Raw genomic sequence first — 26,853 nt, 5'->3', positions numbered from 1 at the left:
ATATTGTCATTTAATTTATCTGGATATTTAAAATATCTCCCAGTTCAGCGTTATCTCTTTACAAAATTAAAGTTTGTCTTTGAGAGGACAAACTGGCATTATAATTCCATTAATCATTTATGAAATTGTTCATTAAAACACATTGCTGAAATGAGCCGTGCAAATACATTTAACTTGATTATTAACATATTTACTGTAAATGGCCTCAAAACAATATTCTCATTTATCATTTACTGAGAGAATTCAATGTCCAATAGTCAGAGGCTTATTCAAATTCGTTGGAAGACTGACTGCTACTGGAGAGCCTTCTTGCCCACATCAGCATCCACGACTCTCTAAAGACACTTCAATGACAGGAGTTAATTCCCCTTTGGGGAAAGTAAATATAGAATTTTCGAATCTGGATCAGTAAAAGCAAAGAAAGGAAAAAACAAAATCCCTCCAGAGAAATGATATTACACACACAAAGGAATACATAAAGCCTGTGGGTTTATTATGGCAATTTTCACCACCAGATAGAATCAACATTATGGATTCAGCCCAGCTAAGTCAGACATATGCACCAACGAACATACAAGTCTGGTTCCTTGGGACGGTTCCAGTGGAAACCATCTCAGTGGGAACTCAGCATCTGAATGAGAGCACGGGGTTCAACTTGTTGCATTGGTGAGTTAGCGTCCACTCAGACACACACACACCCACTGGCGACACACGCCCCGATAGACACAATTACACAACAGCGTTTCTTTATGGTCAACGTCTGGTAAACACACACGCAGCGACGTATGACATGTTACACTACAGCTGGGTTTATATACAGTAGCCTATCTGCTGGCTGACGAGACGGGACTCTGTGTCTGTGTGTGGCGCTCAGTCCCGCGGCAAATTCACAGCTCGCGCTCATGTGTTGATAACCGCGAACAGACTTTCCTCGGGTTGGAGAGGCAGACGGCCTGCGCTCTCCCTGCAGGGAAAACGCATTGTTTGCAATGGGCATATGCCAGAGTCGGGATGAAGAAACAGCTAACACAGAACAGGTCCACACATCCCACAGTAGTAAACATGGACCGCCAATTAAATCTGAGGAAATATCAGTAGCCCAAAGTCATTAGATAACAGTACTTTACAACGAAGTTGCCACTAGGCACAAACTTTTATACATTTGGAAAATACAGCAGACTTCATCAAAATTCTGAAGAAATTTGAAATAACTATTATATCAGCACTGTTATAAAAGAGTTTGGGCCATCAGTGGCAGTAGAACACTGTTCTCTAGAGGAATGTCTCAAGATGTGGAACCATGCTGGACCCCCCTCCAAAAGCACTCACACCTCATTGCATGGTCAGCTAAACTGTTTCTGACTTGAAACAGTCAAACAGGTAGAAACTGTACAATTGCAGCTCAGCGTCAGATCTGAATACATACAGCAGATTATCCCCATTTAGGGTGCATTCACACCAGTAATGTTCAGTCCTCTTTAATCCAACTATAGTTCCGTTAGGGCTGTGTGAATGTGTAACCAAACTAAAAAGTGAACTCTGGTCTGCCTAGAAAAAACTTGGGAGTGGGTTCTGGTGCAAGAGCCAAGCGGACCAGAGACAGGAAGTGGACTACAGTCCATTTTTTTTGGTTGTATTTTGGGTAAATACAACCAAAAGAAACGCATGAGTGTAGCGCTAACAGGAGAAATGGCTCATGGTCTTATACAAAGACAAAAGAGAAATTCCACAATTGGTAGAATCTGATGCCACTCCATTTATGTTTACCTTTCCTGAAGAAGGAAGCTGCACTCAGAGGGTTTTGTGTCATTTCCTTCAGTTGTTCTTGGTGCAGCGCCCTCACAGGCGAGGAGTGGAACAGGTTGTTCAAAGTATTTGATTTGTTTTACACAGTGCTGTGTGAAAGAGAAGTACAGCACCTAAAAATGAAACCAATGTTGCAGTATCGGGCCCCAACCGAACCGAGTCTACAGGACTATTAGGTGTGAAAATACCCTAAACGTTACAGCATATCTGTGCGAAACAACCAAAGAGTTCCTTTTTTCACTCTGGTTAGTTACCATCAGGTTGTATTCATATGGGTGAAAAAGCTTCAAATCTGTCACACTCCAAATCCTGTGAAAGCTGGAAAAACACATAGAATGACAAAACAAAATTAGCAAATCAGGAGAAATTACAGCAACAAGTTCCTTAGTTTTAAATAAATCATACAAAAATAGTCCTGTACAGTGTGAAAGTTTTTACTGTCTCTTTGATTCTCCGTGTTGTGTTCTCAGCGGTTTGTACGAGTCATCTTTGAACAGACAAACACCAGCCGAGTGTCATCTGAACCTTTTCAGATAGTGCGAAGTCTTAACCAGCAAAAAGCTTCGGGCGTCGGTCCTTTTAGGAGTCTCTCTGTCTCCCTCCCCCCCTGTGGTTCTGCTGCGCCACAACTCAGGCAAACACTCCGCGGATCGTCGCTTGTTGTTCCACAGGTCGCTCCTCACCTCGCTCCACTCAGCTGACCTATGCATCGTCCTCAGGAAGGTTAATGAACAAGCGTCTATGATCCGGTTTTCTCCTCCGAGCCCTCCGGTGGCGCAGGGGTCTCCTCCGCTGTGGGTGACTGAGCTCCTCCAGGGCCATCTGCAAACACAGTGAAAACTGGACTTAAGGAGCAAAAACACAGATACCTGACAAATTCCAGTGTTAACGTGTGCATTAACATGAGCACTGTTAATAATACATGACAAGAAACAGACATCTTACCAAAGTTAATGGTAGCTAGACAGCTGGTCGCTCTCAGAAAATCAATTGAATGGAAATAATTCTCTGACTTTATTGAACTGATCAGGGTTACTATGAACTTATAATTAGAGTTTCTGTTTTCTTGGGGTACAAATATGACACCATTTCCCACTACGTTTAGTCACTCACCCCTGGGCTGGAGAAGCGTCCAGGTTTATTTTGTCACCACACACAGAGAGCATGGAGACTCAAAACTACAGCAAAAATTGGTATCTTGGGGTCTTTAAATCTCCATAGCAACAATCAGACACTTTCTGCACACCATGCTGGAGTAATATCTTCTTTAGCCAGTTGAGAATTAAGAGTTTTTCTCTAATAAATATTCCTGCTGGATTAAAACAGAAGATGAGTAGAAAAGGACCTCACAGCCACTGTAAAGTAGGGTGGTGCAGTTGTGATGCTGTGGGCTTGCTTTTCTTCCAAAGGTCCAAAGAGGTTTTTTTAAGAGTACATGATATTATGTGGTCGTCATCTATGAAGGGTATACAGGACCGGTGCCAGTCATTAGGATTCGTTAGGAGGAGATTATTAAAATGAAAAAAATTTAAAAATCTGCAGAATGTCTTACAGTTTATTTGAAGAAAATAAACATGGAAAACAAGAGAAAGTTCTTAAACCTTCGAGAGAGAGCTCGGCCAGTTTCAGAGGCAGGTCGCCGGGGTTCACGCCTGCTGGAGATCCGAGGATGTCCGGAAGAGCATTTCTCCTCCCAGATCGCCCCGAGGAGGCAAAGTCCAATACAGGCTCCACCTCCGTCATCACAGGCTTACTGGACGGAAAACAGAAACACACAGTGCAATGTTACACCACAGCAAAGATTCTCATTTGAAAAGCAAGCAGCACTGATTTTTTGCAAAATAAAAGCTAAATGACTAATAAATTACATAAACAGTTTTTAGATGAAAATGTTGTGAACTGTCTGCATGTAAGAAATAATTGAAGATTTTATTCTCGTTTTGCATTTCTGCTGCTCATATTCTGTACTTTCCACCTTCTGTAGTAACAAAGTGCATATCCTGCCTGTAGACTAATAAAGTATATCCTACAGCGGCAGTTATGTAAAATTTAATTAATTGCCTTATATAAAGGTGAAATTTGTTCGGTCTTCTCTTGCATCTTGACAGAACTGACAGAAACCAATATGTTTATAGATTTATGTCCAGGTAGAAGAACATGTATTTCACATATCAAAACGTCCACAATTTTCTCAGTTTTAAATTAAGATATATTTTATAGAAATGGGACGAAAATTAACAGTGTTGCAACCATTTTTGAAACAGAATGTATAGTAATAGCGCCTGCAAGTGAACCTCGTCTTATAGGCACTGTCCAATCCTGTTATATATGTCAATGTAAATTAAACAACAGTATCCACACACCTGCAGGATTGAAGTTTCAAAAAATCTTTTAGCTGAAATCTAAAGTTGTTTCTTCTGACTCGTTTACTTTTTTTTAAGTAGACCAAACACAATCCCAGTGTGAATGTGATGAATCTGTGGAGGGAGCTAAAGATTAGGGTGATGGTAAGCTGGTGTTCCAGTCTCAAAGATAATTAATGGAAACACACATAAGGTGGTTCTGTAATTGTAATATTAAAAAGGAATTTCCAGTTGATTCAAAACATTTTGAATAAAATGTAAATAAAATCACATTTAAAAAACAAAAAACAAAACAGAACTTATGTTGCATATTTTATTATATTTTGATACACACATGTATCAAAGACAAACGTCTTGCATCAAAATCCAAAATTTGTCAGAGGTCTGAATAATTTGGGGCTCAACTCTTTTACAGTACAAATGGCACTTAACCAATTCATATCAGCAGCTAGAACAGTAGTTCTCTATTAACAGCATAAGAGCCAACTGTGTTCAACAATTATCATTCACATTAGCCAGAGCTATAACAGGCTGACACAGTGGGAAAGATGACATATGCCTATTTATTATGTTCCTATAGTTATGCAATTTAAAAACAAAAAGACCTAAGGATTAATACGACTGTGAAAAAGTTTATTTAAAGTACATTTTACATGATCTAGTGAGCAGAGCTCATTCCTTTCATGTCGTATACAAGGTCTCTGACGTGGTCCCTATTTCATGAGATTCAAATAGACGTACTCATGTAGAAATTTTCCCGAAAATAAAGAAAATCTTAGTGTGTTGGAGGTTTTAGGAATCTAGTGAAAAAGGGTTTCTCATTGAAGAGGCGGAGGATGTGTCTGTCTGGTCTCTTGGCAACCAGCAGTTGAGAAGTCGGCTCTGGGCTGCTCTGGTGACAGGCAGAATTACATCCCCTGTCTCAAACACGCTCACACTGGAGCCCAGAGGAGCACACACTAACACAAGAATCTGCTGTTGCTATGGCAACAATACAGAAAAAAAAAAAGGACCACTGGCAGGTAAACGCGACTCAAATCCGTTTTCTGCTATCACACTTTTCATTTCTCCCATCACTGTCTTTTGTTGCGTCGCTCGTGTTTAAATAACTACATCATTCTGTGGGAAAAACTAATTTTACTTCTAAAACAAATAAACACTATGAGTTTATGTGTTTTTACAACCATGAGCTCACACATTTTCTTCACACAAGCAATCTTGAAGTCCATGAAAAACACAAATGGTCACAGGATGCTAACCTAAAGCAGAGCGGAATGACTTCCCCCAGAATTTCTGTTTACTTGCATTAAAAACTCAAAGAACTTGCACTATAAAAAGGCTAATGTAAAACAATATTTTAGGTGGTGAAATATTAATATTAATAGAAAATGTGTCTGATAAAATTTTGATAATTTCACTGGAGTCCAGAAGCACATGGCATTCCAGGAGTGTGAGGTAGGCAGAGGAAAGGCTCAACACCTTATGACCAGTTAAGCTGGTTGGTGGCTTAGCAATTCACCTGCTCTTTGGTTAGCTAACATGTACAATGTTGCACAACATCTGGTTGTGTAACATGTGCAGCAGCAGTTTCATGTTCCACAACCAATCACGTCTCTGTGCAGAGATGATGGATGTGCAGTTGCTGCCCTGGTGGAGCAGAAACTGGGCCTGAGCCCCAACTAGGTCAATAAACTAGCATCGATTGTGGGAAATGAAGGAATTTGTCACAAGAAATGTAGGCATTGGAACATTTGCTCACAATTCAAAGCCAACAGAATACACACAGTATGCCAGAGTTTATTTCTAATCTTAACTTTTGACTCCAAAATAAATGCATGTTTGTCTCTTTCCTCATTTACTTAAACGCTTATTAATAAATTAGCTCCATTCTGTTGAAAACCCAGTTTATATGTAGACCAAAACAATCTCGATTACTCAACAACATGGGTTAACAGAAACATACAGAGGCCATGCCCTCTCCTTGATTACCACTCCATTCAGGTCTGGAATGAAGTGCTCTCCAGTCTCTGACTACTCATCTATTTTTGGTCCATCAGTAGTAGAGTGTTGTGGGTGGTCAAAGAATTAATGTTATTTCAAATTTCCCTATCAACTCAAGCACTGAATCTGCTCTTTCTGCTGAATGAAAGGGTGTGAAATTGAGTTGGATCCTTTTCTCAAGCTTTGGTAAGGCTGGCTCATCAAACTGATTACCTACCGGTGAAAAGCACCAGTCTGTCTCTTAAAGGTAACTTTGGCTAGTATCAAGCATTATTAAGCATCAAGTCCATACAAAAAAAAGCTGCTACAGTGGACGCCATCTATTAGCAGTTTAAATTTTGCAGATTTTGGAAGTGTTTTAGAGGGGTCCAAAGCACTTGTGAATTTTAGCTGTTCACTGGCAGCTCTAGTCCATAGTCCTAGCAATTCATTGGGTCCCAAAATCTGCAATGTGATGGATCTTTTTTCTACATTTCAACTTTAAGACTGCAAAAATGCAGCTATGGCCGACGGGTCAACTGTTTATCTTGCTATAAACTGTTGCCATAGGAACTGAACAACAGTACCATCTTAGCAGCCTCAAGCCTGTTATATTTAGCAGCATAAGCCTTGGGAAAACCATGGCTGGTCTTGCTCTAATTAGAACATCTGGTAACTTTCATTAAGCTGGAGGATTAAACATTAAACAGGCACTGTCCTATCATGTGAACAGGTTTATTTTAGATTGTAATCCAACAACAGGTTCGAGGGGATTATCTTGTCAAATAAATTGACCCACATACTACAAAGTCCTTCCTATCCCAGTGACATGACTAGACTCAAGGTATGTTATGCAACGATGTAGTGCACTGAAAGCTTTCTATTGCTGGAGTTTAAGAGAGTCTCTCAAAAGATAAACTGTTTTAATGTGAACAGATATTCTGTGAGACTTAGTATTTCTTCATTGTGTAGAAATAGACAAAATTAGCAATAGTCATGATTATACTCAAGATTTAGACCTGACCACCACCCTCTGGGGCTTCATTTTATTGGAAATGTGGTCATCTGGCAATAAAAGCCACTATACAGAGAGGCCTTTGGTTGGCTAGGTGGCCACTACTCAGGAGTCCTACAGTGGGGGCCATTTTGAAATGGGAAGGTTTAGTATGAGGTTGAAGGTTCCAGCAGTGTAACTGGGATTGAGGCCAATTGCAATGATTGGTAAAACAGAGCAAGTCTTTTGCATACTCCCTCTAACCTATGAAATGTTAGAAGTACTGCTTCAAAAACCAACGATACCGAATGAGCCTAGTTCTCTCAACTTGGAGTAGACGCCTTGCTGTATCTTTCAAAACCCAGATCAGGCAAACTTTTCTTTGTTTACACTTTCACTGACAGAAAATCAAAGATTTCAGCTTCACCCACAGGGGAACCAAAAATAAAACGGCAACTTCAAAAAGAATGATGCTTAGAGCTGTATATCTTCTGCATTCAGCACCCAACCCTAACATCTTGGTGCTTTTGGAGTCTGGAGAGCGAAGGAACTTCATCCATTCATAGCATGAGCCCATCTCCCCTAACAAAGAGGATGGAACGGGACTGATAAAACACGAATACAATACAAGACATCTTTACTTCACTTGTGTTGTCTTAGATCAGTGGTTCCCAAAGGTTTTTTGTTGAAAACTACAATAACACCAGTGGAATTATTTTCAAGTCTCTGAATTGTGCACTTCACAATACATATCAATATATAATATCAGGGCTGTTAGGCCCTTGTATGAGCGGTGTCAGAAGTTAGTCCACATCGTAAGTTTGGCTGGTTTAAAGTGAGAGTTGGACTCTACCACGGTTGCTCTCAGTCTCAGATTATGTCTATAACCAAATTCTAGGTACAGCCAAAGTGTTGAGGGGATCCATTTTGGTGGCCTCAGAATTGTGTCTCTATTCTTTGCTGCTATTGTGGTTCTGTTTGCTTCATCAGATTGTAATCTACAACTTTCACTGGAACGGTTCACAGCTAAGTGTGAACTGACGAGGATCAGTACCTCCAAATCCCAGGACATGGTCTTGAGCCGGAAAGGGGTAGAGCACCTTCTCCAGGTCAGGGAAGACGTCCTGCCACAAGTGCAAGGAATTTAAGCATCTTGAGTTCATGAATGAAGGCAAATGGAGCGGTAGATTAATAGGTAGATTGGAGCAGCATGTGCAGTGAAGCAGGAGCTGTACAGTTCTGTCATGGTGAAGAGAGCAGAGTCAAAAGGAGAAGCTCTCGATTTAACATTGGATCTACGTTCCTACCCTCATAGCTTTCAGTCATGACCCGAAGAACAAGGCCATGGATGATTTTACTCTAGAGGCCTACGTATCATAATACTAATGATATGTAGCATTTTATTGTATTACACTCCAAGTTACCGGTGATGATGAACATAAACCAGGTTTCAATTAAGTATTAGACAGCAAGTGCCTAATCCCAAATTTCTGTGGTCAGTAACTGGTTGATAAAGAAAAAAAAAAAAACTGATTTGTATGTAGGTTGATCAATAATCTGTGATCAGTACCAAAACCAAATGCAGAAACTAACACGTGGTTGCTTCTGATCAGGCTTTGGTGGATTTAACCAGCTGTGAATCAAATGCATACAGCAGGATCCTGGAAAATGTCATCTCCATTATATAATCAGTCGTCATGTCAGAATAAATTACATGTTTTCTTCAGTCTCATCTCCTCGAGTGATTGCAGAAGAAACAGTGCTGTATTTAAGACTAAACCAAGAAGAAGGGCTGCAAAATCCATGTTCCAAATCAGTTAGCATAGCAGTAATTAGTTTTTCTACAGCCGCTAAATTGATTGACAATATTTGTATTTATTCCAGATTTTGAAAGTATTGCCATTGTACATGAGTTTAACAGACCCAAGTTATGCTGTCTAACTGCGTCCTGTATTTTTAAACACCTAAAATAAAATACTTTTTCACATCCAGCTTTCTTTGGGCTAAAAAAACTCCACCATCTAACATGTTGTATTTGTAATCATCTTCAGCTTACAGTCTGACTCTTTTGAACGGCTTTTTACCCTGAACAGTAGGACTGGACGCTCAGTTAGAGAGTCGTTCTGTATTTTTATGACTTTGCTTGCTTATGATGCTCTGCAGACATCAACAGCTATTGTTATTTTATTAAATGTAACATTAAATATATATAATCAGCGAATAATCAGCGAACCCTTACAAAAAAGGGTTTATATTTTATGAGTCAAACCAGCTCCTCTGGGGTTTTCCTCTTTTATGCACAATTTCCTCTTGAATGTTTGTGCTCATTTTCTTCTTTTATGCCACCACGATCGTTTTTATTTTTCAGCATTTATAAGTACGAACGCCATCCCCTATTTTCACTTCTGTTACCGATACCTGAAGATTAGTATCATTCAATACCGATCCAATACAGAAAAAGAGCTGAAATGATTTAAAACAGTTCTTATTTTGAAACAGACATAAATGTACTGAATTACAAAATTACCTGATAACTCTGCAGCAAATTTAAATGCACTAATAGCTTCACTAGCTTGGTCAAACATATAACAACAACACAACATTAATTTGTTCAGCGAGTGCAATTAGGAGTAAAACAGCCAACATAAAATAAATGATAAAGCATGACATCACTCAGAGCACAAGGCATAGAATTAGTTTGAATACATCTGCCCTTATGGATCGAGAACATCCCGACCCATATGCAGACTGGAATTCAATATCAGAACCAATATAGATATTAATATTGGATTGGTACATGTCTAGTTATGGGGCACGATATCAAATCAAGAAACTGTTCCCACATACTCAGAGAGACTGCCTCTATTCTGTGGAACTCAAACCGTCTGTGGACGTCTGAGATTGTGTACTGATTGACAATATTTCTCTTGACAAAGTCCTTCATTTCCCACAATCCAAATGGATATTAACTAGTTTGAGGAGTTAGGAACCCAGCCCTGTCTCTTCTAAACCAGGCCAGCCACTGCTCACCTGTTAGTTCTGAGCAGCAGTCACGCTGTGTGTTCTTGTGACTGGTTGTGCTGATTCTCAACATTAATCAGCTCGGTGTTGCAACATAACAGTTCGCAGTGTTTGCCGTTTCCTGCGCCACATGAAAATTTACCTTTCTTCAGACTTGTCTGGTGGACGTCCATTTTGGGTCTGCATTGAGCCCGCCTCGAGAACCCGCAGACCTTCGAGGAGTGCAGGACACCCCGGTATGTTGGAGGCTACATGGAACTGCTAACCTTGTTCCCCAACAACTTGTTGCTAGGTAACCAAAGACTGAGCGACTCAGTTGATGGCACCAACGTTTCTTAGCTGGGCTGTGAGGGGCTGATATTGATCAGACGATAGATATCGTTATTGTTTTATCACCAGCCATAGTTACTACATTAATTTTCACAGCAGTGCCAAATATGTGGTGCATACTACATTTCTCAATGGCAAAATCCATGGAACACAGAATTCCATGTTTTAAAACTCTGCTGCAAGAATGTAGGGGTGAAACTGCTTTCAGGGATCTTTATATCCCTGAAAAACACAATGCAGATAATATTGTGACAGGATAATAAGAGTGTTTGTTGACAAGTCTAAACAGTAAACAATTTATAAAAATAATTGTAAAAAATATTTAAATGACAGTATGAATGATGTACAGTGTGGAGAATAATGCCAATTTTCAGCATGAACATAACATAAAGTGCTTTTATTGTGATAGGCTGAAAGTGAATTTGTACTGAAACAGATGGCTTAGCAGTGGGAGAATGTCAGAAATTTTGTTTACACTGAAATTACCTGGTATAATACAGTTGGAAAGACATCTGAATGATCACTATCATCAACATTAATATATTGTTATTAATCATTATCAATAATTGTTCTAATTATTGAACTAAAGCTTTCACAGAAAAATATGCAGCTGTCAGACTGCAGTCTGTGCCTCACATACCAGCATGCTTTCACTCCAGATTACAGGAAATGAAGATTTTATATATGACTCCACCCTCAGATTATGAGTCCAAGTCATATCTCCAGTCTTTGGAGCAGAATCATATTATTTCTTTTAATCTGTTACTTAACTTATTCTAGAAACTAAACATGGGTACATTATGGTGCAAAGTAACTATGAGATAATGTTGTTTGAACATTTTTTAAAAATTCAAGATAATATCTTGTACATCAATATCAAACACAAACTATCAGAACAAGAAACAGTTTCTGTGTTTCTGTTTGTGGAGTGAAGCTTTAAATGTAGAGCTCAAAGCAATGTGCAGCCATGAAATGGTTCAAATCCCAGCACAAAAACATGGTTATAAATGAATAGTAGACCAAAATTATCATCTTTATTGATGTAGCTATCATTAGATAACAGCAAAATAAATAAGTTATCTGATTTGTAACATGGCACATTTTGCTACGCTTCATTGTAAGTAACTTTTTTGAATTATATTTTCTGCTCAATTCAGTTTAAAAATACCTTATTTTTAAGGGGAAGTGAAATGTTGCTGTAACTCATCAAATCAAGATTCTTCAAAGAGTTACAGCAGGTGATGGCTGTGGGCAGGAAAGATCTTCTGTAGCAGTCTGTATTGCTGCAGCTTTGAAAGAAACTCTGACTGCAGATGTTTCCTTCAAACATCTGCAGTTTGAAATTTTTTTTACATTTTTTATTTTCAAATCAATGTTCATTTACCAAGCTAAAGGAGGGTAAGAAAAATGTCATATCATGTACATCACTTTGATATTTTGACATCCCTCAGTCTCTTCTTGAATATGACATCCTTACTGGTCCGTGGTTCTGCTAATTAGCTGCAGCTGGGAGAAACCGGGAGCAATGTTAGCCATCAGTTCCAGGAATCAAACAGCCCGGCTCTGCCTGCCGCCCGAGGCTGACCTCTCTTCTGCTGCTCATCAATCTAACACCCACAGAGTGATAGTTCCAGACCACTGAGGCTATCGTTCCCTGCGACGCTCAAATTAGACTAGCTCAGTTTTTTTTTTTCTGCATTTAACCAGTAGCTTAACTCTACAGTGCATGTATTTTCCTACAAATCAAAACTTTGTCTGGTAACAGTTACTCATTTCTGACCGAAACAGTGACTGTTGACAATGTCTTGTCTCCGTTGCTGAGAACAACGATGAGAGCGGCTCCCGGCCCTTCTGTAGCCGGGGCGATAGCCACTAAGACCAAGAGGGCTGAGGCAGGAAGACTGGCAGCTAACTCGGCAGGGAACTGCACAAGAAATGTTTACACAGACATGAGAAGTTTCGAATGAATAAATAATGGCCTGGATTAGGTGCTTCACTATTTTTAGTCCCTCTTAGCCAGTGATCACTCCCCATCCTTCTCCCCACTTTTTTCACTGTTATCCTAAAGCTCAACATGCTCTAGCTGCCATGGAAACAGCACCGTTGGTACAAAGACAGTTAAATAGTGGAGGAGGGGAGCCAACATTGGAAGAAGACTATTTTCTGTGGCATTTATATTGTTATTTTCTCAGCTTGCAGTGGAAGACTTTCTCAGAGACAGTCGTTTCATGTCCGGGGAGAAAGAGGTCGGCAGTAAAACATAGGAGCAACGCAGACAAACCTGATCATTTTGAGGAATTATGTTATGGTTATTTAAATCAGTTCAAAACATAACTGATGTAGGATGGATGATAAAAAGGCATGTAATGTGTGCAGTAGACGAACGAGAAATTTAAGAAATAAAAAGAACAGAGGGTCCTGCATATGTGTGGGAAGGTAAAGTTCAACTAAGACATTAGTGACTAGTTAAAAAGGAAATGGAAAAAATCTTTTTCTCTCTCTGTAGAGTGTGATGAAGGACCAGAGAGGCGAATCTGATATAATTAGAGGGAGTGATCACAGCCTTTTCTCCTCCTTTAATGTTTGAGAAGCCACAGTAACATCCAAGCCATCTAGATTCTTTGGCTTTTGGGGGACAAAATGTTTTCAGAGACATTTCGAGGTCTGCCGCCTCAAGATTGGCTCCAGACAACATAATCACCGCTATTATACAGCTCAATAGGAAAAGACTTGCAGGATCTAAGTATTAACTAGACAAGAATGATTCGGGACAACTCAATGGTAGATACACAAGACATCTAACAATATTGTACCTCAGTTTAAAAAGCAAAAGCTGTAATTAAAACAAATTGACACTCTCTACCAGAAAAGCAAGGCGGAAACAGTTACTAAAGAAGTTGGCTGTCAAGTTTCTCAATGGAAAGTTGAGTGGAAGGAGAATGCGTGGTACCTGACCAGATATTCCATGCATGTGCTGCATAGTCTGTACATACACTTCTGAGTAGATTGGCGTTTCTGCACTGAAAACATTGAGATTTATTTTCATATTCTTTAGGAATACAATGATAGCCCATTATCAATTTGTAAAATATTTTTGTACTCAAGAATTGGAATGTAGTAACTGCTGACAAAAATATTCCAAAAATTTGAATCCATTTGTCAACAATAAATTTCACTGGCTGAAATGCATTTCTAAAATTCTTTAAGACGGAATATTACTGCTTAAAATTCTATCATACAGCCATAAGAAAAACATTCATTTTCTTTTTATGAAAAACTGGATATTGGATTTTCACAGTTTTGAGTCATAATCATCCAGAAGAAGAAGAAGTGCAGGGTATTCTGGGTAATTACAACCAAAACGAATGAGTGGTCTTTTACCAAACACAAAATAGAAATCTAACAACTGCTAAAATCTGATACAAATCCATTTGTTTACATTTGGTAATGAAAGAAGTTGCTCTTTTGTGTCGTTATCTTCTGTGGTTCTTGGCGCAGCGCCCCCACAGGGCAGGAGGTGAACAGGTTTTTCCAAGGGTTTGGTTGCTTTGACACAGTGCAGAGAGAAAGAGAACCACAGCAGCTGGAAATGGAACAAAATGCAATTTTGCTTCCAAATCAAAGCGAGTCTACAATTACTCCAACAGATCATTGAGAATTCCTGTTGCAAAAAACAAACAAGTTCAAACTTCTAAAAATTAAGACAGACGAGAATAGCATGCAAAGCTGCTGATTATTAATCCCAGTAAGTTTTTCCTATTCTTATTAATCTCCATTAAAGCCTAAAAGCTCGCTGACCCTCGCTGCAATGAGTTTAATATGCAGTAATGACAACAAACCATTAAACGAGAAGAGGCACACAAACAGCCAAGCGCCTTCAAATGTGGAACAGATTGAGCAGCTTTTCATAAGGGTCAAATCCAAACAACAGAGCACTCAGCCGTTCACAGCAATTAGCACACTCAACAGAAAGCTGGAAACAAAGGCAGGTGAGCAGCACTGGCAGCGGCTCCAGCAAGAGCGAGACAGAACAGGACAGGACAAGCAGCAACACACAGTTAGAAAATGTACGCCTCTTTTTTTTAAGCATCTTGTTCTAAAAGAGCTCCGGTTATAAATGACTTCACAGATACTGCTCCTGTCTGGAAAAGGTCAAATGGGAGAATTAGAGTCCCGTCCTGACCCCACAAAATTTCCTGCTTGTGTGGCATTGATTACCGAGTCTAATTAGAGAGAGGAAACACAAATATGGAAGGTGGCCTTTAATACCAATCACTACCTGTTGAGTTTGATCAGTGTGTGGACCTTTCAGGAAGCTGCACTGATTTTGCTAAACAAGATTTCTACACTGAATCTGAAACTTTTTCATAGAACTTTGGACTTTTACTCTGCAACACGGATAAAGTAAAATCCTAAGATTCTTTGAATTGTATTTAGACTGACACTAATGTCAAGAGAGCACTCTAAAAACGGGTATAAAACATTGTATTACATAATATCTTCTTTTTAAGCACATTTTTCAAGAATTTGGGAGCTGAGTCTACTAAGTGTTGCAGTTTTACACCAGTTGGTGTTCCTTTTTCAGCAAACATTGTGAGCAATTTATGGTTCGAGTTATCTGACACAGACTACACAGTGTCCCATTTCCCTAAAAGGCAAATGAAATGTTACCACAACTTGTCTTCACTTGATTTTGGATCCAAAGTTGATTAAACAAAAATAATTAATACATAATTCATGGGTATGTATTTCCTGTGAATATTTACAGCTGCATGAAAGCTAAACACATTTAAAAGCAACCTTAATGTAAGTGATTTGTTGCTACATGTCTAAAAATACTTTTTACAATTTGAACGTAAGCATAAGGAAACTAAATATATTTTGTGTGACATCAGCTACTGTTGCACAGTGCATGCATATTGGGATTGAGGTTCCAAACTTCACTTTGGTCCTGTCAACACTAAAATATTAAAATATTTCACTCTATGATTGCATCAGAGCAGTGAAATTATTATCTGAATCAACTCACTTAAAGAAGTGAGAGTGACAGCACCAAACTGCACACTGTAACTGCATTTAATTATATTTTCGGATATAATCAAACAAATAGTGTCGTTCCTCATCAACAATACTTCTTGATGGGGAACAAGTAGTAAAGAAAATACATTTACAAACAACACTGACTGTATTATTGTAAATCAAAATTTCTATCAAGATGAGAAATGTTTTGTTATAAATCATAGATGATGCAATTAATGCCCAACCCTGGATCAAATTATGTAAAATCCACTATCAAAGCAGCACTTACCTCAGGCAGTGCATCCTTATAAGCCACTGAGATGGAGCAGCAGCACAACAGTCAGACAGCAAAATTTGTGATGTCATTTTTGAAGGTCAATTTTTTAGCCTTTTTTTTTTTTATTTATATGACAAAATTCAAACTGAACTGAGAACAACTCTTAGACATTAAGGTGTGTTTTGTTTTACGGTAAGATCTAAACTGTGAAACTATAAGAACAAACTTTAGCTTCATTACACAAAAAACAGCCAAGAACCTTTCCCTCAAAGGTAAGAGAGGTGACTGCTGTGTTTTTGTATCTGACTGTGTTAAGATTGTTTTCCATTTGTATCCACAGGGACCAGTTATTGATAATCTATACATTCCACGTCACTTTATAATTTCCTACGTGCCTTTGTCCTTGTTTTAACAGTAATAATTGAAGGAATAGTATCTTCCTGTCTAAACAGCTGGAATCTGATTTAGAGCGATGTCAACTCAACTTTGCTCTCTGACCATTGTGGCATCAAGTATAGCTGAAATAAAATCACAGATGTCGTTACCTTATGCAAGTGACATTATGAAAATGATGGGGTTAAAACAGAATAGATCAATTCTGAATTCTAGTTTATATGGCCAAACTGTGACTGTAAATTAAACTGGTTTTAATGGTGTGAACAAGGAAATATTAATCTGTTTAAACCACATTTAATGTAAAACAAGGAGAAAAAAAATTGTTGGGTAGTACATTTTTTAAGACTCCTGAAGCTTTGTGTTTTAGCTGTTGACAGAGACCTCAGCCTTTGCTGTGTGCAGTGAATCAGCCAAGGTTGCTTAACACACACTAAAAATCATAAAGGTTGAAATGATCAATCTTTCTGTAAACAGGTTGTTTTATGTGTTTAGGATCACGCGAAATACAGAAGCTAAACAAATGGTGCTAGATGTCAGCTTAACGGTAAAATATATAGGAAATATCATAAAATAATGTATACACAGTCCTCCATTTTTCTTCATATCTGCCATCAACCATTTAGTCTGGAGCTTTCATTTCAAAATCCCTGAGAGACCAAGACATGAAATTATAAAAGTCAGGCCTTTCTGCTCACACGGGATCCTGCACACAGTAAATGTTTGCTAAATCGTAACTTACTGTTTTAGTCAGTAATCAGTTTACAATTATGTTAACTTAGCATGACAAATAAAAGTGAAACTGGAATGAATTGTTGATTGCAGCATAATGACAGATCATGTTTTTATTTTTTTTTTAAATAAACTGCACTTCCTGACCACAGGTTGAGCATCCTGACCTCAGTTAGCTTCATCTGTCAGCAGCAACACCTGTGAAGTGAATAACTAATGCAGCATACACGCTGATGATCCCGCTGTTCAGTCCAAGGTGACATCTCCTCCTCCTCTCTTCCTGAATACATCTGCTATTAAAATGCAAGACGAAAATAAAACAAAGAAAGTGTTGCACCAATGCCTTCCAGTCCAAGCTCCAATTATCAGCTTTCTTAGGTTTTCAATTACAGAATCCTTGAGGCAGCAGCGGGTCCCCGAGCATAAATCTGCTGTTTCTAATGCATGGATGACAACGGCAGCATAACGTGCGCCTCCATCACATCCATATTTCAACACGTAAACTGTTTGTTTGGACAAGCGTGGCCAAGGCCGTCCTGTACCCCAGGCGCTCTGCGAAGTAGACCATGGTGTTGACAGAGATCCTGCTACACGTGCCGCCCCAGCACGCTGGCCGCCACAAATGAGCCTCTGGCACACACCGACCACAGTCGGGGTAAATGGGGCAACGGCTGACACATAGTTGATTCTGTGACGGCACACACACGCATGCACACACTCTCAGACTTCGTCAGCAGAAGAGTCGAGGTCTTGGGCTTAATTTATGAGTGTGTGATGTGAGATAAAATAAGAAGTGTAAGAAAGCTTCCTGAATTTGTTCCTCGCTGATGAAATGTATGTGAGCTTCTAATTCTGAAGACATTAACGATAAATAGATCTATGAAATATTCTCTCTTTTATTACTGAGGTTTTCAGCAAACAAAAATGATCTTGGTGATTTCAGCCAACCAAAAACAAGAGAAGATTGGTCTAATTTAATTTCAGATAGGGAGGGGAAAACAGTTTAAACATTTGGTTTAAACTGTTAATAGTTTTGTCTTTGTTCTTTATCTTTTCGATATAGTACTATCAGTTCTCCTGATACTGATTTTACATAGTAATAAAAATAGGTGCTTAGAAAATTTCAGTAATATATGAAAAAGCCTACATTGGCATGACGATCAAATACTTTTAATTTATAGTAGCGTCTGAGGTCCTTGCCTGTATTTTCTTTAGGAGGCAGAAATGTGAAAACTTGGACTATATGTCATATCTATGTTGCCATGAACAATTACAAATACTTAATATATGACCTTAGTACATTATGTTGTAGATGGTATCCCACTCTTTGAGCTCTGAAATAAAATGCTGATGCAGTTGATAATGCTTCTGTCACATGACCAAACAAACACCATATGACCAACCCATCTTCTGTCTCTCCAGCAACAAAAACAGCACAAGATGAAAATAAATATCAGTTAATGTTGGACCAGTTTTGCTTAGGAGCTTATTTTTTTATTTTTTGTATTTTAGAATATGTGACATTGTTTGCTAGTGATGCAAACACCAACATATCAAGCATTCCTACATTTATTCCTTAGATTTTTTTATGATTCATCTTTTTGTGACCATCTACAAGTTATTAAAAATGAAAGACCAACTTGCAACATACTTGCCTTTTACAGTTGTACAGCTCACACTCAATTTAGTGGCCTAACAATGTCCTGAGATTGACTGAAAACCTTCTGGAAAACCTTCTGGACAGGACGCATTAGAAAACGTGTGAGTAAGAGGCAAAGCAAGCACAGGAATGTCAAAAATGAATTAACCCTTTATGTCCTAAATTTAACTTCTCCATCTGTATATTTTTTGCTTATTTTAATAAGGAAACAAAATATCTTGCTTCTTTTAATAAGCAAAAAAATATCTTGTTTAGTTTGATAAGCAAAAAATATATTTTGCTTAAAATAATTTTCAATTTTAAAATTTCAAGAAATAAAATTTCAAGAACATTTCAGTTCTTGAAATGTTCTGTGAGTAAATCTATTTGCCCATATATCCATAACAACTGGAACTTTCAATATCTAACAAGATAGTTTTGCAAATTACCGACTATTAAAAGAGTGCTCCTCAGTTTAATTTTAATCCCTGTGACAGCAGGGGGTGAAATTGTCATGACATTGGCTGGACCACACAATGTCTGCCCTTTCAGAAACCGTTGGAATTTTTCAGGTATTGCAAAGTGTGGCGGAATTATGGTAGGCTACAACAAATTTGGCTGGATCATCACCACTATGTCTAGGACTTATAGAGTTAAAAAAGAAACTATTCTACACGACAAGTGAGTGAGTGTTCATTGTTGTTGCCCTTGTGTCTCTCTGTGGCGAGCTGGCAACAACCTGTTGAGTAACGTGCAGCAGCAGTTTCAGGTTGCCCCCAACATATTCAGGTGTACTTTAATAATGCGTACTCAGTGATGCACTGACTTGCACAGGAAACAGTGTTCACATTGAATTTTCTGTCTCTTCCAGACAGTGGCTGTCCTGATGCAGAATAAACAAGCTGGACACCAAAGTAGCTCATTAAACTTGCTAGTATCCATTAGGATTGTAGGAAATTAAGAATTTCACAAGAAATGTAAGCAAGTCGTACGCTTCAGTATGAACTCTCAAACACCTGCAGATTATGCATGGTCCATAGAATAGACTCAGTATGCGTGAATATGCATGTTTTTCCCCACAACTGCTTAAAAGTGAAAAAAATATCAGGGTGGACTGAACAAGTCATGTTACCAGTTTTGAATTTTGGATATTTAAAACAAAAAAAAACAAATCAATGATCTTCAATATCGACTGTCAAAAAGTACTTGTATTGTTTTTCAGCCATATCACCCAGCTCTAGTAGGTACCAACCCCGCCTACCACATATCCTCAAAAAGAACTTTTCTTTTTGTAATTTTGAAATATTTACATTAACAAGGAATAAGGGTGAAATGATTTGGATTTCTAACAAATGATATCCAACAGTTATCAAAGAGCCGCAGCGTTTTACCTCGAATAAACCCCTTTAGCTTGACAATACCTGCTCCAACGCAGTTTGAACAGCAAGTGCCCTTCTTCCAACCTCTCCACCTGCCAATCAGCAGAATGAGTCCTTTACATGGTGGAACAACAAACCATTGCTTTTTCCATCTAATCTGTATGTGGAAGCAGGCAGCAGAATTGTCGACTTTGACAAACCCCAATCTTTTCACATGGAGTGTGGTGGAGGGGTCAGACAGCCTGTTATGTGAAAAAGGAACCACACTGACTGTCGTCAAGTTGAGTTGCTGGAAAAACGGGCGTGGAAAGGTCAGGGTTGGAACAGCCTAACACAATTTCTTAGAGGAAAAAGGTGTCCTCTGTTGCTATTATTGTCCTCCCCTGCATCTCTGTGTAACACACATTCTGTCTTTCATGCCACTAAGAGCCAGGTGGGGAAAGGATGGACTGGCACATTTTAATGGAGGAAAGATAAAAGCAGCTGTAGCCAAATGGCAGCCAGCGAAAAAAAGGTCACAATGAAAGGGCAAAGGGGTTTACAGAAGCAGAAGCTTTGGCCTACGTTCTTATAAGTTACTCATCAATATGGTCAAATAACAAAAAATAAGCACTTAAAGATCAGATGAGACTGTTTCCTTCATCAAAGTAGCATGAATTCATGTTAGGTCATTGTTGCAGAATTCTAAATAAAAACACCTTAGTGTTGTCATTTCTGTTTCCGCTCTGACCTGTAATTAAAAGCTCACTTTTATCACCTTGAGAAGAGAGTTGATAAGCGTTTTAGATTAATTGCATGCGTTAAGGCGCTAATATTACATTATGGATTAATCACATTAAATATTTTGATCTAAAAACCTGTCTCTCATGGAGGGTTACATAGTTCAAAGCAAAGCAGCATGATACATAGTCTTATACTGCAGTCAAGAATGCAGCATCACAAACGGGAGAGAAAAAACGAGCGAGGAGAGTCAGAGTGGTGAGCTCAGTGTCAAACCGGTGTTATGTGGTCCATCTTCCTGGTTTTACTGAGAACGTGACCAGCAGCGTTCTGGATCTGCTGCAGCTGCAGAATAGATTTTTTAGTCAGACCTGTGAATATGTTGTTGCAATAACCAATGCAACTATAGATAAATACATGAATGAGTTTCTCTATATCTTGCTGAGGCATTAGTCCTCTAATCCTGGAAATGTCCTTCAGGTAATAGAAGGCTGACTTTGGATTTCTAGACAATAGTGAAAAAAATAATAATTATATTCCTTAATCAAATGACATCATATAGCTGAGCCTGACCTGTGCAGTGTGAGGCACTATGTGGTGAAGTTTCCTATAGGTGTTTGCCAATCGCTAATAATACAGAGGAGAAGTCTCAACACAGGCGATAAGAGTTGATCAGCCACAGTAGAAGAAAAAAAAAAACTTTCTGAAAAACAGACATCTTCCCAAAAAGTAAATAAATAACTAGAAGCTTAGTGGTTCAGGGTCACAGAGATGCAGGAAACAGGAGAACAAGCTTTTACTTTTTGCAGGATTTTTATGCAACTTATGTCTTGTGATGTTGGTGTTGAGCATTTCTTAAAATGATTTTCTTGTATATTAAAACAAGATTCTTAGTTTTCCACATGATGTTTGAGTTCTTAAGAAAACATGAGAAGGAATCACTTTTTAGCAACTTGTAAAACTAGTGTCCTGCTGAAATATAGCAGTATATTGTATTTGTGTATTTAAGTATTTTATTTACACTCGGTAGTCAGTAGCTGATTTCAGACTGTTTTTGTTGGCCAAAATTAGTTTGGATTTATATTTATTGATCTGTTCTAGATTTTCTTTGACTCGTTAACGTCACGCTTCCAAATATTGAATTAGCATTAACAGTTGCCTTGTTCGCCTCGGCACTTCGCAGTGGAGGATGGTTGTTTACAGTGCAGGTAGTTTCCACTTTTACCACAAGTAAGCCTAACCTGTAAACTTCTTATAAGACGTATGGCATATCACGTACGTCACAGCCAATCTTTAGCAATTGGTTAATATTTAACATTTCAACAGAGGCCACCCCTCCAGAAAGCAATCACTTCTCAATAGCTGAGGGTCCAGACCCTCTGGACGAAGCGGCTTGTAGAACAATGGAGTGTTTTTTACCAGGCTAGTAACTTAAGAACTCGATCATGTGTTTATGACAACACAAAGATATGAAAATATCACCATAAACAAAGTCATGGGAAATATCCCACATAACTACCGTATGAAAAGTGAATTAGCTATAAACAAATCTAGATGATTTCCCCACACGTCACAATGATCAATGATCAACAGTTTATATCAGTCTTTATATCAGTCTCTGACGTTCAATTAGTCAACCACATCTACAGTATATCCTGCTCAGATATGAAGAACTATTAATACACTTTATCTGGTCTTCTTTGCTCCATAATGAGAAACTGTTTGATAGCAGATGAAGATAAGCTGCTAAACCAGAACAAAAGCCAAGCAGGATAGAACTACATCTACAGATAGGGCACTGACAAAAGCGGCGACCTTTGGCCTTTGTACGTACACACCATATGAGAGGTACTGGTGAGGTGCTGGGTGAAAAACAGCTGAGCAACCAGTCACTCTGGCTTGTGCTGCTGTGGAGGCCATGGTTCTGTCAGTCCTCATCTGTCGTAACTTATGGTGACATGTGGTCTGATTTCTCAGAAAGAGCAGGATGCAGGGTGAGAGGAAGCCACATGATTCACCCAGAGTGACAGCAGTCAGCGGGATGTGTGGCTGACCCAGCCTCCATCTGTAAAACCAAATATTAACCTGGATCTGGATGGGACCATAAATCTGACTGACCATAAACATTTATATCCATCACCTCTTCCCTGTTCCTGTGGTTCTATGTGTGCCAGCTTTGCTTCTATTTACAACAGCTTGTTTGTTCATTCACAGATGTGGAAAAGTTTTTTTTTTTTTTTTTGCTTTTACGTTGTCTTCATCATTTAAATCATTTTAAAGAAAGCACCTAAAGATAATCTATTTTTAGAATATGTTTATTGTATTTTTATTTCTTTAATTGTAAAAGGAGCTATATACACAAAAATGCAGAGGATCCCAACATTCCCAGAGGTTAGAGACCAAAGAAGTGCTCAAATAGTTACACTGCAAGAAATCCTTTAAAAGCCAACATTAAATATAAAAACAAGTCATTTTTCCCATGAGTAAAAAGAGTTTGAAAATGAAAACGGTACTTTATGTGAATATTCAAGAATTACTGGCTTAAACCAATCTCCTATAGCATGCAAGTTTGTTTTGTCTTAATTCAAGTGTATTAAGGTGCATTCACACTAGCCTTGTGTAATCCGTTTTAATCAAACTCTAGTTCTGTCTAAACAGTCCGGTTTATTTGGGGAGGAGTAAATACACAATTGAACTTTGATTCTGGGTAAATACAATCAACACAAATGCGCTAGAGGGGAAAATGGCTGTTGGTCTTTTACCACAGATAAGAAGAAAAATCTTATAACCACTAACATCTGATGCTACTCCATCTTTGTTTCTATTTGGGGAGGAGGGAAGTTGCGATCAGCATTTTCCTCAGAGGTTTTTATGTCTTTTTCTTCAATGGTTCTTGGTGTAGCACCACCACAGGCGAAAAAGTTTATTTGTTTGTTTGACGCAGTGCAGTGTGAAAGAAAACAAATGTTGCAATTTTGGTCCCCAATCTAACCGAGTCTACCTCAGGTGAGAAAACACCCCGGTTCACTTCACTTAATTACATAAACCTTTTTTCTCTTCTTTTTTTTCCACAATTGAATATTTAAAAAAAAAAATTAAAAACTAGTATCAAGTGTTTCCAATAAATAGTGATTGAACTTGCATGTTGCTGTGGAGGAATTCTTCTGTTTGATAGAGACAGGAGTATTTTTTTCATATTAGTGTGTTTATTTATGCTTGAACAATGAACAACCCTCCAAACACTAGGTGGCAACAGTGTTCAAGTTAGTCAATTAGCTGCCTGTTCACAAAATAGTGTACAAGATCAGGCACACTGGTGTACAGAGCTGACAGAGGAAGAGAGATGAAAAAGTTTGAAAAGAAACGTGAAACGAGGTTTTATTATTTTGTCAAAATAACAAAATGAGTTAGAACTTAAAATTGTAATTTTTTGTTAAGACATTTTTGCCAACTGTTTACATGATTCAAAGATAATTCCTGATTCAATGAAGGGAGGCTATTACTTATGCATCTTACTTGCTTTGAGTAGCATTTTCCCTTTAATGAACTAAGTCATAATTGAAAACTGCGTATTGTATTTACTCTTATTATCTTTGATATAAAAAATATAGTTTGACAAAGAAAGCAAACGCTGGAGAAGTCTTCAAGGCAGATCAAGGTGAAGATTTGACCTGCTGCTACAAGTTGCAGCCAACTCCAATTTAGACATACAAGAATATATAAAAGGAGGTCACCACTGAAGAGCAGACAGAAGCAGATCTGCTGAATCTACAGGTTTATTCCTGAAGTAGAAAAACATTTTCAGGAAGCTTAAATTCTCTGAACACTCGCAACTCACTATCTGTTCTTTAATGTACTGTTGGCATCATGTGTTCCTGCAGGTGTACTTTGAACGGGTGTGTCTAATTTTACATACATAAATCAGAATTGTGACCACTGATAGAATGACACTGTTTATGTTCCGACATCTTGATATCTCTGTAGGGACAAACCCAGATGTTCTTAGCCCAAAGCAATCACTGACAGCAAGATTAGCTAGAAGACACTAGGAGCAGAGCATGCCATCGTCTTATTGTCAGACAATTAAAAAAATCAAAAAAACATTTACATTGCATTACTCGGGATTTAATGTTGAGTATAAACTGTCCTTACTGGTATACAAATATTTTTTTTGAAACATTGAGAGATAAGTAGAAGACGAACATATTATCTGAAGCTCTTCACAACAAAATAATGCAAGAATACCTGCAATAGCCCCTAATTATTGATAAAACATAAAGAAGAAAGCCCTGGGGCAGGAGTGCAGAGAGGTGAGAATTTATTCTAAAACAGAAATTGTAGGAAACTTTTTAGCAAAACTTCCATTTTAACAAAACTTGTATTTTAACATATATTTAGTTACGGCCTTTTGCTGTTGTGTTGTAACTTTTGCATTTTTTGACCCTTCTGGACTATCATAAGAACTGATGCTTCTTAAATCCAGTTTCATATCTCTTATGAAACTTTGGCTTTCATAAGAGATATAAAATCTCTTATGATTTCATAAGAAATGCACGGAAGTTTAAGCGGCGGAATTTAAACTTCCACCATTTGTGATGCCGGAAATTCAGCAAATATAATGAGTAGGCAAATTGCAACTGAACATTGCCACTGAACCAATACTATAAATAAAGGCCGGTGTTTATTTTGTTTTGTTTTTGACATTCACCCTTAAGCAGAATCAATTAAATCCTCATAGCAAAAAACAATTATAATTAAAGCAACTACCCTGGAGTTAAAATGAATATGAAAAGACCGACCCAGAGTTCATTTCTCTACACCTGGCGTTGCACAACTCATGATCTGCTAAGCTGCTCAGACAAGGAGACAAGACAAAGGCAGACAGCCTGACTGGGTGTAAAATTCGGAGGGGAATATTTTTAGCTCCACATTCACCAAAGCAGAAAGATTCAGGCTTGTTTGAGGCTCTTTGCAGGGAGCATGCATGCTGAGCCAGGGATGAGGACAAGAAGACAAACGAGGTTATGACCCGACATGTAAGCAGTCAGTTTGACTCAACATGGTGCAAGTTGTAAATGACTTCCCAGATGCAGCACTTTTCCGTGATATACAGGGGAAAAAACACAAGAATGAATTCTGGCATAATTTCTTCTTTCAGTGCATGATGAAGGTCATGGTCAGCATACATTTAAATAAACCAAAGCGGATAATCCTACTGCCCCAGGGCTCACTGCTGGGCGCCGGGTGGCATTTCAATGGGAACAGCTGATGCACACAGCAGCGGCTCATACGAAGGTGACAGGTTAGCCGCTGGAGTTAACATTTCATTACACACCTGCAACTAATAACGGCGGACGTGCTGACCAAAACAAGAAGTTCTTGTTAAAGCTTCTGTTATCGGTTAGTTTTAAATAAAGGCGATACTTTATGTGCGGGCAAGTCGCTGTACTGACTCCTCGGTGTAGCGGCTCTGTCATTTAATGCAGCAGCTGGGTGTCTGGCTGAGACCAGCTCGTCCTACCTGTGGAGCAGAACAGGTGACCGCGTATACGGGCGCGAGACACAAACACTCACCAATGAAGTGCGCTTCGCAGAAGGAAAAAACAAAGCAGTCCGAAGTTGGAATTAGCCGACTGCCACCATCTTCGGCGGGAGGGGGCGATGAGAAAGTGCGCCGTGTCAGCGAGTCCGTCCGGTGCGGCACATCACCGCGGCTCAAAGCCTTCTCCGATGGGCCTGCGCGCGCTGGAAGAGGCGGCGGAGACTGCCAGACTGACGCTCGAGCGCTCTCTCTCTCTGCAGCGGTTCGCCTTATCTACAAAGAAGAGCTTGAAGATGAGCGCGCTCACGAGGAGGAGGATCCTTCAAAATAAAAGCAAATGGAAAAAAATAATTACGTTTTTTTTTTCAGTAACTCAAATAAAAAGGAGCACGTTTAATATACCAATTATATCCAAAATAATCATAACTATTTATTTCTGTTAATTTTAAGTGTTATATTGTACCTAAGTGGAAACAAGTGTTATTTTTCCTTAAAAACTAAAATATTAGATTTCAGCAAATCAGTTGTTTTTGTCTGACAAGCATGATCATGTTCTTAACAGAATGTACTAAATATTTGGTCGGCCGCTTCATTTATTCTCTGTCTCCCCTGCACTTTTTCCAACCGTTACAACTGTTTGATTCAGTGCTAGGTGGTC

General features: G+C 38.6%; 1 protein-coding gene across 2 annotated transcripts; it reads right to left on the bottom strand.

Moving 5' to 3' along the window:
• Nucleotides 1-472: 472 nt before the first annotated feature.
• pkib (protein kinase (cAMP-dependent, catalytic) inhibitor beta) lies at nucleotides 473-26,435 on the bottom strand. 2 transcript variants are annotated; one of them, XM_055055971.1, is made up of 3 exons: nucleotides 26,228-26,435; nucleotides 3,408-3,559; nucleotides 473-2,628 (listed from the first exon to the last, which is right to left on the bottom strand). In XM_055055971.1, the coding sequence occupies exons 2-3, from the start codon at nucleotides 3,547-3,549 to the stop codon at nucleotides 2,546-2,548; spliced, it is 225 nt and encodes a 74-aa protein (XP_054911946.1). In that variant the 5' UTR covers nucleotides 3,550-3,559; nucleotides 26,228-26,435; the 3' UTR covers nucleotides 473-2,545. The 2 variants fall into 2 exon arrangements, with proteins under 2 accessions (XP_054911946.1, XP_054911944.1); XM_055055969.1 differs by lacking the exon at nucleotides 26,228-26,435 and adding an exon at nucleotides 10,307-10,435.
• Between the last annotated feature and the right edge of the window lie 418 nt (nucleotides 26,436-26,853).

This window comes from Poeciliopsis prolifica, unplaced genomic scaffold (assembly GCF_027474105.1).
Source record: "Poeciliopsis prolifica strain line A6 unplaced genomic scaffold, Auburn_PproV2 SCAFFOLD043, whole genome shotgun sequence".
NCBI classification, from domain to species: domain Eukaryota; kingdom Metazoa; phylum Chordata; class Actinopteri; order Cyprinodontiformes; family Poeciliidae; genus Poeciliopsis; species Poeciliopsis prolifica.
The sequence above is the reverse complement of the archived record's forward strand: the minus strand, read 5'-3'. Positions and strand labels throughout refer to the sequence as shown.

Bases quoted from the DNA above. Each gene is read 5' to 3' on its own strand.
- pkib (XM_055055969.1), bottom strand. From the start codon at position 10,350: ATGCAGACCCAAAATGGACGTCCACCAGACAAGTCTGAAGAAAG. The intron at 3,560-10,306 runs GTAAATTTTCAT...TTTTCCGTCCAG, and splicing joins CCAGACAAGTCTGAAGAAAG to TAAGCCTGTGATGACGGAGG. The intron at 2,629-3,407 runs GTTTAAGAACTT...CTGTGTTTGCAG, and splicing joins GGCCGAGCTCTCTCTCGAAG to ATGGCCCTGGAGGAGCTCAG.